This window comes from Polypterus senegalus, chromosome 4 (genome assembly GCF_016835505.1).
Source record: "Polypterus senegalus isolate Bchr_013 chromosome 4, ASM1683550v1, whole genome shotgun sequence".
NCBI lineage: Eukaryota > Metazoa > Chordata > Cladistia > Polypteriformes > Polypteridae > Polypterus > Polypterus senegalus.
Window position 1 is genome coordinate 89,721,439 of NC_053157.1, and position 13,000 is coordinate 89,734,438.

A 13,000-nucleotide genomic window follows, 5' to 3' on the forward strand; every position below is an offset into this window, starting at 1 on the left:
CATGAAATAACACCCTTTAGTCACCATTACACTCGTATTACCCAATATATTAGACAAAATAAGAGAAAATAAGACATATTAGATGTTACAAATATCATATTACTAGGCGCACTCGCCTTTTAAGGCGACCGACTTTTATCCTCATTTTTTGTGCGCTCCATGTGTACATCAGGCATGTAAGTGTAGGGAATGAGAACATCAAAGTGCCCATTCATAACATCTCCCGAAAACCTATGTTTTTTTTTTTAATCCCCTCAAGTGCCTGTCCAAAGTTGTACAATGTCAGCCCGAATCTGTACCGCTAAAGATGGAGTTTCATGGACTAAATAAGCTATAGATGAGAATAAGCAAGCACCATCCCCCCCGATATTTACTAGATTTAGCAGATGTTGACTTTTGTCAAAAGGAGGGGTTGTTGGTGATAATCAACTGTAAACACTGACAAAACCTGTCATTATGTTTTAGTTTAACTTCATTGGTTTGACCAAGATTCCCTTTGCTCATGTGAGTAGTGAGGAACAAACAGCAAAAATGGCATCAACATTTGGCAAGAGATCATCGCAAATGCATACAGCACAAATACTCTGTGGATGATGTTTTGAATATTATCGCTGATAATGAGAGGTACCAGCATCACCTGATCAGTTCCCCAGCTGACTGTGGTGCTAAACAGGTTCATGTACTTGATTTGCTTATGGCAACATTCGCCTGGGAAGACTTGACACTTACAATGACAAGAGGTACAAACCAGATTGCAGTGAAGTGTTGCTGCTCGCACCATTGCTGCTCCTGCCAGACAAAGACAGCCTGGCAGCCAGCCTGCCATGCATTACCAAGGAACAATAGGACACGGCAACAGTTTTATGTTGATTTGTCTGAAACCATTTCTTTTTGTGCTTTTCAGAAAACAGGTTTTTGGAAAAAATATTCAGTCCTCAAAGAGTTAAAGACAGATGTCAACTGACTGTGCCACATTAGATTTTAGCTTTCAAAAAACATCTTTACAAATGGGTGGGGATTGTATATTTGTAAATTTGAAGATCTAATTTGTGGCAGATGACTGGGGCCCTTGCCATGCCGGGATGCCTTTCAACCAGAAGGACCGGAAGAGAGAACAAACATAGGACAGTACCTGCCTCTAGCCGCTGGATGGCAGTCCCCCTGGATGGCTGTGGTGCCACTTACTCTCACAGGGCACACTGGGATTTGGAGTTCATTGCAGCCCTGTTAGGTGCCATGGGGGCAGCCACAGGGAGCTGCGGAGACTTCAGAGCCCTGTTACATCGGACTTTCGCCACACCTGGGGGTACTTCCGGAACATGCTAATTTGCCACCTGGAGTGCTCCCGGGTGTTGCTTAAAAGGAGCCAGCTGCCACTAATCCGGGAGGAAGGTGGAGTGGAGGTGAAAAAGGAGATGAGAAGAGAAGGGAGTGTGTATTTTGTGTGTGCTTGGTGCATTGTACTGTGCTGCAGTGGGGAGCGAGGGAAAAGAGCTTCCCCACTGAAATAAATGTGTGCTGTGCTGGAACTTATGTACTGGTGTTTGCTTGTGTCAGATTTGGGTGGCTGGAATGCCCTCTGCAAACCACAGACTACATAAAAAGATGCGTGAAAAAATCTCCATTGAAAAAAAACTTCAGATTTCATGAGAGGAACACAAGGCTGTCTACCGTTTCAGGCTTAAAGCTTACCCTGTGGCAGGTAACAACTTTCCCTAAACCCATACCCTCGCCTGTACTAAATACTCCCATGGATGGAGCACTCATTGCGGGAATGTAGGAGAATATTTGTGGCAAGATCTCTTAGTAAAGGGAAGCTCACTTTGTGGAATTTCTGATCCTGAAGAGGTATCTGTTTCAGAATCTATCAAGGGAACTCTGGTAGCCTGTCAACTCTACTTGATTTTTTTTTCCCCCCTCTTCTGACATGTAGTGGATGGCTAAAGCACTGTCTTCTTGGAAAAGCTACCTAGTTTTTTTCTCTTCAGTAGAACTTCTTGGCTCACCCTCAGTTTCTTCCACCTTACCAGTTGTGAAAGGCTGAATTTTGTTAAGTGCTTAAGTGTGTAGCTGCTGCACATATATGCTGTAGTGACATATAATGTCATTTTTTTTATAGCTGCTCCACTACTCTGTCTCATATTTCATCATACAGATGTGGCAATGCCTCCTCTGCAAAATATTTGTGGCTTGAAAGAACATGCCAATAGCATGTAGCATCCTAGCAAACCCTTCCTTCTCCAAACTGTAAATGGGGATCCTACCTTTTCGATGTAATATGCCACCACACCTGTGATTTAGTCCCATTTTAGCAAGTGTTGGAATAATTGGGTTGTACTCCTACTTTTAGTGGCCTCTATCTTTCTGAAAACTTTGCGTATCCCATGGGTCTGTTTAATATCGGACATGTCGTATTCAAACCAATTCCACATGATATACTTCACATTACTTCCATTCTTGGGAATTGGCTACCAGAAAATCACCACTGGCCTTCATGTTCACTTAGCTAGCCAGCTACTTGCTACCCTAGCACACAAACTTCCTGGAGGCAGCACGAGCCAGAACGCACGTGGCAGTGTATGGTTCATGTCTTGAGTTTGGGGGTAGGCTGCCCAGAAGTGGTGAGGCCTACTCTTTTGATTCAGGCTTTTGTGAACTGCAGGTCTGTGTATTTTTGAAAGTTTTTAGAGAAGGCAAATTACAACATTTTCTGGTTTTCTTTAAAGTGTTTGGCTGGGAGAAGCAGGGTCAGAGACTAATGGCGCTTTTCCACTGCATAGTACGGCACAGCACGGTTCAGGACAGCTCACCTTGGTTCGGCTCATTTTGCGTTTCGACTGCAGTTTATTACCGCTTTAAAGTGGGCGGGATTATTCTTGTGTCGTTATAGTTGCGCCGCCTCTACTGCTCGCTCTTAATTTTTTTTAACTTGTCCCTACACTGTTTGTAAGTCCGATGGTAGCCATGTGTGCCCAAGAGCTTAGCGACCTCCTGAAAAACTTTTTAATTCCGCGTCGCCCCATCCAGCTCTCGCTGGATCCACTCCTCGGCTACAACGAGAGGAACGTCTGTACTTCCACAATAGACCACGAAACAGCCATTTTTGGTTAAAACAAAATGGTGCGTCCGAAACTTCGCTGGATGTGCTAAAAATCTAGCGGGTCTGTTGTGTCTCATGTCGTAAATTCAGTGACGCGGTAATGACGATTTTCTCCGGCCAATCAGTGACCAGCAGAGTTTACACGTTACGTTTTGGTAACGGTTCGGCGCGCTTGGAACCTCGGCTGAGGTGGTACTAAAAAAAGGACCAGGTACCAGGTACTGTTCCCAGTGGAAACCCCCCAAAAGTGAGCTGAACTGAACCGTGTCGTGCCGTACTATGCAGTGGAAAAGCGCCTTAAGTCACTGGCTAGGATCTTCCTGGCTAAAGACTAAAGAGGTAAATGGGTAAATAGTTGTGTTGCATCCTCCTGATCATGAGGTATGTGCATAAACTCTGTTCCCATAAAATGTGCATTATACTCCTATTTATGATGGCCTGGCATTTGAATAGATTTTAAATTTACAGTGGGTACGGAAAGTATTCAGGCCCCCTTCAATTTTTCACTCTTTGTTATATAGCAGCCATTTGCTAAAATCATTTAAATTAATTTTTTTCCTCATTAATGTACACACAGCACCCCATATTGACAGACAAAAAAAAGAAATTTTGAAATTGTTGCAGATTTATTAAAAAAGAAAAACTGAAATATCACATGGTCCTAAGTATTCGGACCCTTTGCGTGACACTCATATATTTAACTCTATTTAAGAAATGCTTTCCATTTCTTCTGATCATCCTTGAGATAACCTTCATTTGAGTCCAGCTGTGTTTGATCATACTGATTGGACTTGATTAGGAAAGCCACACACCTGTCTATATAAGACCTTACAGCTCACAATGCATGTCAGAGCAAATGAGAATCATGAGGTCAAAGGAACTGCCTGAAGAGCTCAGAGACAGAATTGTGGCAAGGCACAGATCTGGCCAAGGTTACAGAAAAATTTCTGCTGCACTTAAGGTTCCCAAGAGCACAGTGGCCTCCACTCCTCCTCCTTAAATGGAAGACGTTTGGGACGACCAGAACCCTTCCTAGAGCTGGCCGTCCGGGAAAGCTGAGCTACCGGGGAAGAAGAGCCTTGGTGAGAGAGGTAAAGAAGAACCCAAAGATCACTTTGGCTGAGCCCCAGAGATGCAGTCAGGAGATGGGTGAAAGTTGTAGAAAGTCAACCATCACTGCAGCCCTCCACCAGTCAGGGCTTTATGGCAGAGTGGCCTGTCGCAAGCCTCTCCTCAGTGCAAGACACATGACAGCCCGCATTGAGTTTGCTAAGACTCTCTGTAAGATTCTCTGGTGTGATGAGACCAAGATAGAACTTTTTTGACCTTAATTCTAAGCGGTATTTGTGGAGACAACCAGGCACTGCTCATCACTTGTCCAATACAGTCCACACAGTGAAGCATGGTGGTGGCAGCATCGTGCTGTGGGGGTGTTTTTCAGCTGCAGGGACAGGACAACTGGCCGCATTCATCTTTCCCTCGATTGCAACCAAGTACAGGGATATCCTGGACAAAAACCTTCTCCAGAGTGCTAAGGACCTCAGACTGTGCTGAAGGTTTACCTTCCAACAAGACAATGACCCTAAGCACACAGCTAAAATAACGAAGTAGTGGCTTTATAACAACTCTGTGACTGTTCTTGAATGGACCAGCCAGAGCCCTGACTTAAACCCAGTTGAGCATCTCTGTAGAGACCTGTCCACCAATGTTTACCATCCAACCTGACAGAACTGGAGAGGATCTGCAAGGAGGAATCGCAGAGGATCCCCAAATCCAGGTGTGAAAAACCTGTTGCATCTTTCCCAAGAAGACTCATGGCTGTATTAGCTCAAAAGGGTGCTTCTACTAAATACTGAGCAAATGGTCTGAATACTTAGAACCATGTGATATTTCAGTTTTTCTTTTTTAATATATCTGCAACTATTTCAAAAATTCTTTTTTTGTCTGTCAATATGGGGTGCTGTGTGTACATTAATGAGGAAAAAAATTAAGTTTAAATGATTTTAGCAAATGGCTGCAATATAACAAAGAGTGAAAAATCGAAGGGGGTCTGAATACTTTCCGTACCCACTGTATGACCTGTAACATTTTCTGAATTTGAGCAAATAATGGTATATACTGTAAACAAGAATTTGTATAGGTCTGCCAGATTAAAAAACATTTTTATGCCGATAACCACCTCTCTCAGCTGTCATTTTGCTTTTTGTTTTCTAAGAACTGCATTTGTCAGTTCTGTGGGTGTTGGTTATAGCAGAACATCTTACATGTGATGGGTAAACTGTAAAGCTGTGGGCCTTGCTCATGTTGGCTCCTTTGTTCAGCTGTCTTCGTGAATTATACTGTTATGTGTTATGTCCGTTATTTTAATAGACTGGAAGACAGATATTGTTTGTGAGCTCATCGTTCTGCAGTAACAGCTGCAGCTTTTTTAGCCACACTAACTCCCAAGGTCTGAAAAATCCACTGCTTAATGAAGCTGCTTTTTGTTACAGGAACAAAGGAAGACGCACCACGTATTTTGGAAATGGAAGGTGATACTGTGGATGCTAATCCAGATATTAAAGGGTAAGGCATATGGGAATTTTTTTTTATATTTATTTTAAAAAACAAATATGTGGGCTTTAAAGTGTATATTTTAAAATATTATACATATATTGTGTTTAAATTGTTTTGTTTTTTTCTATATATTACAAAGAACACCCAAGCACAAACAGTGTTGAGAGTTGTAGATTTGCAAAATATAAATACAAATGTGTATAATTTTTTTCTCAAATGCACCAAATATTTAATTGTTTAAAGATAATACTGTTTAGAACATGATCTTCTGAAAGCCTTTTAGTAAAATTCTTGACATTCTTGGATTTTTTTTTTTTGGCAGTGCTTTGTTTAAAACTGTCATTTGACATTGTTCTGTTATTCTAAGTTATTTCCAACTGTTTAGTTGGATAGCAATGCTGTCTTGCAACTAACCTTTTCTTACATTGAATAAAATGGCATAAAAGTAATTGGCAGAGACCTAGGGTATATCACAGTGGATAGGGATTTTTACAGGTAAAGGAATGAATTATGAATGCAATTTCCTCAAGATAAATATTGATTAATATTGTCTTTGTTTTTAATGTAATCAAAGTGTATTAACTTGAGTATTACAGGCAAAATATTTACAAAAAAATGTTGTTGTTACCATAGTAAATCTGCAATTGGAAAGTATTCATGCTTGCAGATTTTACTACTACACAACTGAATGTTTAATACATTTTCAAACAGTAAAATACATAAATACTGTGTTGAATTATAGTTTGAGTTGCAAATTCAGCTTTGTGGGTTTTAATTCTGTGCATGGTCATTGTGTGGCACTTTCGGTATTCTCTCTGTCTGTGTATGATTAACCCAGTCCAACCAACCCCCCGTGTCTGGCAAATAATAATGTCCAGAATTCTGCCATGGAGTTGGCGGTAGTGCGCGCAAGGATCTTGCACTCGGAGCCCCTGCAGTGCGTTCAGTGGCCTCGTAGAGTTCCTTATATCGGCTTCTAGCCAATCAATGGGTCTGAATACGGTGATATTGCCATACGCCTGCTAGAGGGCCCTACTGACACCAACTCAAAATCTGATTGGTTGAAGCAACAGTTTAATCGACATTTATTCTGTGTTAGAGGGCCTGCAGAATGGATTGTGATGGCCTCTCTGCCTGGCAACAAATGATGGCTGAAATGTGATTGGCCTCACACAGCGACCGAGCTGCAGGCTATTGCAGTATATGGACGAAAGTAGGTTCCAGTTATGACCGTTACGTGTAGAATTTCGAAATGAAACCTGCCTAACTTTTGTAAGTAAGCTGTAAGGAATGAGCCTGCCAAATTTCGGCCTTCTACCTACACGGGAAGTTGGAGAATTAGTGATGAGTCAGTCAGTCAATGAGGGCTTTGCCTTTTGTTAGTATAGATTAATAAATTTGTTTTATAATTCCTATTATTCTTTTTAAATAGAATCTTGTCAAGATTTATTTTTGTACCTGCTCATAAACATACTTTGGTTTGTATATATCTGTTTGTGAAGGTAGTTGATAAAGAATTAGTCACATTCACAGCTAACAGTTGAAAAGCAGTGTAGCAATATTCTTGAACCCATTTCATACATTTTAGGGACTGGAGAGAGCTAGAGCTTATCTTGGCAGTGATCAAGGCAGGAAACAGTCATGTGGAGGACAGTGGTTCATCACAGGTCCTACTCACTCACTCACTCGCATGGATGCACGCACGCGCACACACACACACACACACACACACACACACTTGCACTGGGACCAGTTAAGATTTGCCATTTAATAAAACTAAAATTGGAGGATGCAGTAGGAAAAACCACATAGATGCTATTAGACTTCAAAAAGAACAGGCTGCAAACAATTTTACTCCAAATGTGCAAATAAGTAACATTTTCTGTTAATGTTAAAAGATTCAGCAAATTGTAATGTTGTAATTTATACAGATTAGTTTTCAGGTGTTGGCTGAGGATGACACTGCAGTTGTGACCCGCTGGGCTGGCTTCTTTGAGCAATTGTTCAAAGCTGATCCTCCGGCTAGGATGTTGGATATCTTTGAGTCCACGGTTCTTGAGGCTGATCCTACAATTAGCTGTGAACCTCCCAATCTCGCTGAGATTGCACAGGTGGTGAATCAGCTGAGGGGGGGAAAGGTTACAGGGATCTGTGGTATCCGAGGTGAACTTCTTTAGGTTGGTGGTAAGGCTGTCCTCCTGGCATTGCAAGCAATCTTTGCTTCCATTTGGGAGACTGGCATCATCCCAAATGACTAGAAAATAAGACTTGTCGTCCCTGTCTGGAAAGGGAAGGGTGATTGCCTGGATTGCAGTCAATGAAGTCAATGGAGGCTCTGATCGGAGCACTCAAGAGACTGAGTGTGGAGTCTGAGTGTCTGGGCTTGCGAGTGTCCTGGATAAAAACCAAGATCCAGGCCTTTAATGACCTCTTGGGCACAGCCATCAGCAGTGTGTCTGTTTGCAGAGAGAGTGTTGACCTTGTTCAGAGTTTTACTTACCTTGGCAGTGACATTCATGTCTCTGGTGGCTCTTCCTATGAAGTCAGTAGACTGATTGGGAAAGCATGGGTGGTCATGAGGTCGCTGGAAAGGGGTGTGTGGCGCTCCCGATATCTATGCAAAAGGACGAAGATCCAAGTCTTTAGAGTCCTGGTGCTTCCTGTCTTGCTATATGGTTGCGAGACATGGACGCAACCCAGTGACCTGAGGCGAAGACTGGACTCCTTTGGTACTGCGTCTCTCTGGAAAATCCTTGGGTGCCGTTGATTTGACTTTGTATTGAATGAGCGGTTGCTCATGGAGTCTCAAATGAGGCACATTACCTGCATTGTGAGGGAGCGTCAGTTGCAGCACTACGGCCATGTGGCGGGTTTCCCCAAGGGTGATCAGGCAAAAGATTCTCATTGTTGGGGACCCGAGTGGCTGGACCAGGCCAAAGGGTTGCCCACGTTAACACCTGGCTGCGGCAGATAGAGGGTCAATTCCGGAGGGTGGGACTGGACCACATGTCTGCCAGGGGGGTTGCAAACCGGGATCCCGAGTTGTTTCGTTGTGTGGTGGGTGCAGCAACGCACTGTACCAGTGCATGCTCCCCAACTTCACTTGACTTGTTGATAACCACAGATCAAACCAATACTCTAGGTGATTTTTTTTTTTCTTTTTATAAATCACTAAATAGTTATTTATATTGCTTTGCATGGGGAGATTGATATGAATATTGATGTGCTGTGCAACTCAAAAATTAATGGCGGTGACAGTGTTGAAGTGTGAGGAATTGGGATTGATAGTTAATTTTGTAAATCTTTAGTTTATTGTGGTGTGGCTACAACCACTTTTTTAATTTTATGACCATTAAAGCAACCAACTTTTTAACTTCAGTTGTGGCATCGGTTTAGTCAGGCAATATCACTAGTATATTTATGTCTCATTTAGACACAGAGTTGATGTTGAAATATGATACCGTGTAGGCATTGACTTACAAAGATGGTTTACAAATTACTTGATAGCAACACATACATGCATATACACAGAATATAGCTGTTGAATTAATGAATTAATATGTAAGATGTCCTAGTAATCAATAAAATCATTGGCTTATACAGCTTTTTTTCTCTGCTTTATGTTAGCTGGGTACCCATGAGTGGTAAGAGAAAGACCCAAATAAATCACTTACAAAATCTTACAATTTTCTTCTTTCAGTAATGGCTTTTCTTGCCCCCTTTTCGTGACAGTTTTACCCCACAGAAAATATAGCAGTGGTCCACCACTGCTATATTATATAACTAATAAAAATCCCTCATCCTTTCCTAAACAGTGTGTAATGTTTTTTCAAAATTCATCTTATGAACAATTTGCATATCTGGACAGCTGTTTGATAGCTAGGCAGATTATTGCTGTTTACCTCTATAAACTTGCCTTTGCGGTAACCAATAATCAAACGGTTAAGTGATATTTGTGCTACTGCTCCACCAACATGCGTTTCTTTACACAATTTTCACACCTAAAACACGTCTCCTCCTATTTTCCAAACCAGTCTTATCCCTTAAAGAATCATTGCTGCATAAGCAGTGATAAGTAGCACAATGACAACTAATTGGTATTGAATTAAATATATACTTTCAGTAATGCCTACTTTTTATATTTTATATTGCCTTATTGGATGATTGTATGTTACATGATAGCTTTGTGTTCAGATATCAGCACAACAAAAAGATTATCATGGTATGCTGTTAAGTTGTTGGTGACATTTTATTCCACACAACTTTAGAATTACTGCTTACTTTTTGTAACTGAATTCTGTACAACTTTATTTAATTGTTTCATCTTAACATTACTCCTATGACATGTGTTAATAACAAGAAAGAAAAAAGACACAGTAGGGGTGGACAAATTAATAGTCTGGATACCCAGTACTACAAGTTTTTAATTCTGGACAGCAAAACTACAGACTTGTAGTGCCTAGTGGAGTACTAGAAAACAAAGAAAGAACTAATTGTTTATGTAGGATCATAACTTGCATATCAATTTTATATCAAGCTACTAAGAGCATGCCAGACTACTGTGACTGCCTTCTAACACACACACACACACACAAGTGAGATATATAGCTGTGAAGAAACTCTGGCAGCAAAGTCAACAGTGCCAAAAGTTATCAAATACTGGTGGAACTATTTCTTTAAATAGGATGGTTATGTGACTGCAGAGACGTCAGTATCGCAACCAAGTCAGAGAATGTACTGTTTTATATAGAGAGCATTTCCAGAAACCACATGTGAAGGCTGTCTTTTTTGTTTTTGGGCAAAACTAATTTTAGAATTATTAAGGTGAGAGTACAGTAACATTAAACTGATTAATATACTAATCACTCTGTAAAATCTAATAAATGCTGATGCAGTGCTGAGTCAATTAATTAAAAATGCAACTTGTATACAATTATGTACACTGATACAGTTGACTCTTTTTTAACTGACAGATCCTACCACTGAGAAAGTTAACTAAAATATTCAGCTGCTTATTAGTCTCATTTGAGATGGCTTTAATATTCTAACAATACTCCTGTCACACATTTTTAAGTGGTCCAGCCTTAGGAAGTGTGAAATAACCATTCAAAAATCTCCATCACAAATAGATCTCCCCTTTTGCAGTCACAGAAAGTGCATGAGAGGAAATCGCATTATATTTGAACAGAGGATCTATTCAAAACTTTTTAAAAAATATGGCAGGATGTAATCAATAACATTTTAAAATATGCTTCCATTTCAGTGAAAAGCATACTCTTCTTTTCTTGCTCCGTTTATAGAGTAGCTTTTGTTGCTGGCTCCTCTCTCTTTCTCTTAGACGGGAGGTTGAATTTTGCCTTGATATGTTAAATTTTACTTGACTGTATGGAATGTTATCTGTTTCTTTTTAAAAATCAATAAACCTATTTAAAAAGAGCTCACCATTAACTAATATGTACTGGAAAGGTACTGTATACTGGGGTTCTGAAGATGTTCTTTACTGGTAGTCCAAACACTGCAGAGTGTGAACCTGGTTTTTTTTTTCATGCCTAAATCTTATCTTTACTATCATGAAGACCTGCTTAATGGTCCAAGCAAGACAAGTTTTAACACCACTGTACACATAGATCACTGGCCTTGGTCAGCTAAAGGTTTATGTCAATGTATGTGATATTTTGCACCTCAAAATTACCCTAAACCTCAAACAGATGATGGTTTTTGACATATAATTCTAATTTTGGCCTGGAAACAAAATTTGAGAATATAATATTAATGCAGTATTTTATTTAATTTTTGATTAAATATTTTTGTGCACATTGGAGAAACAACTACACATCAATGTGATATAATCCTTTAAAAATTATATATTTGTTAAAATATTCTCTTTCAACATGTTGTTTGTGTTTTATATTGTAGTAGAAGTGTGCTGTTTACTCATGCACAACAAAACTTTACAAATAAACAATGTTGCAGCTAACCCTCAACCTTGTATCTAAAGCTGGGCTACCTGAAAGTGTACTTGAACTAGCAAGTTTGCAAATCTTTTAGGAGAGCCGACTACCATATGGATTTATAACCCAGCCACAGGAGTTTCTCTCCGGAAAATACTTGGGTACCATTGGTTTGACTTTGTGTTGAATGAGCGGTTGCAGTCCCGAATGAGGCACATTACCTACATTGTGAGGGAGCGTCGGTACGGTACTACGGCCATGTAGTGCATTTCCCCGAGGGTGATCCGGCTCGTAAGATCCTCATTGTTGGGGACCCGAGTGGCTGGACCAGGCCAAGGGATCGTCCACATAACACCTGGCTGCGGCAGATAGAGGGTCATTTCTGGAGGGTGGGACTGGACTGCTTGTCTGCCTGGGTCGGGTTGCAAACCGGGCTCCCAAGTTGTTTCGCCGTGTAGTGGGTGCGGCAATGCACTGTATCAGTGCATGCTCCCCTTATTGACTTGGTCCCAAGCCCGGATAAATGGGGAGTGTTACGCCAGGAAGGGCATCCGGTGTAAAATTTTGCCAAATCAATTTGCGGACAACAATACAAATTTCCATACCAGATTGGTCAAGCACCGGGTTAACAACAACTGCCACCAGTACTGTTAGCCAGCAGGGTTGTAGCAGAAATTAGGCTACTGTTGGCAGAAGAAGGGGGGGGAGACGTGTCTGGAGGCAGGAGGAGAGAATGAAGGTAAAGAGAGTGGAACTGAGGGTAGGAACTTTAAATGTTGGCAGTATGACTGGTAGAGAGAGAGAGTTAGCAGAAATGAAGGAAGGTTGATATGTTGTGCGTGCAAGAGACTAAATGGAAGGGGAGTGAGGCGAGGTGGATCAGATTCAAATTGTTCTATCATGGTGTGAATGGGTGGAGAAATGGGGTAGAGGTTATTCTGAAGGAACAGTATGTCAAGAGTGCTTTGGAGGTGAAAAGAGTGTCAGACTAGAGCAGGGGTCCTCAATCATGATCCTGGAGGGCCGCAGTGGCTGCAGGTTTTTGCTCCAACCCAATTGCTTAATAAGAAGCCCTTATTGGTCAAGTGACACTTCTGCTTCACTTTAGTTGTTTTGCTCGTTAAGATTTTGAACCCTTATTTCTTATTTTAGTCTTAAAAAGCTGTATTCTTGGTTCTTAATTGCTCCTAATTAACAATAACATACAAATGACAAAAGAGACCAGCATTTCTCTATTTCGCTTGTTACCAATGACATCCGTGTGTATTTATCATGCACTATTGGGTTTAATGAAATACTTGGAAGGAAAGTGAAGAGAAAAAAGTAAAGGACTGAGAATTACTTGTCCATTTTAGCCTTCAAATCATTTGGATGATCTCCTTAGAAAGGGGAA

General features: G+C 40.9%; 1 protein-coding gene across 2 annotated transcripts in view; it reads left to right on the forward strand.

Annotated features, from left to right (window-relative positions):
• The window catches only part of LOC120527520 (caspase-3-like), a 63,224-nt gene that overhangs the window by 12,906 nt on the left and 37,318 nt on the right, over positions 1-13,000 (forward strand). For both annotated transcript variants that reach the window (XM_039751018.1, XM_039751019.1), the window contains one exon: positions 5,593-5,665. In XM_039751018.1, coding sequence (XP_039606952.1) covers positions 5,625-5,665 — 41 coding nt within the window. In that variant the 5' untranslated portion in view covers positions 5,593-5,624. Of the gene's footprint in view, positions 1-5,592; positions 5,666-13,000 lie in introns of those variants that run through there.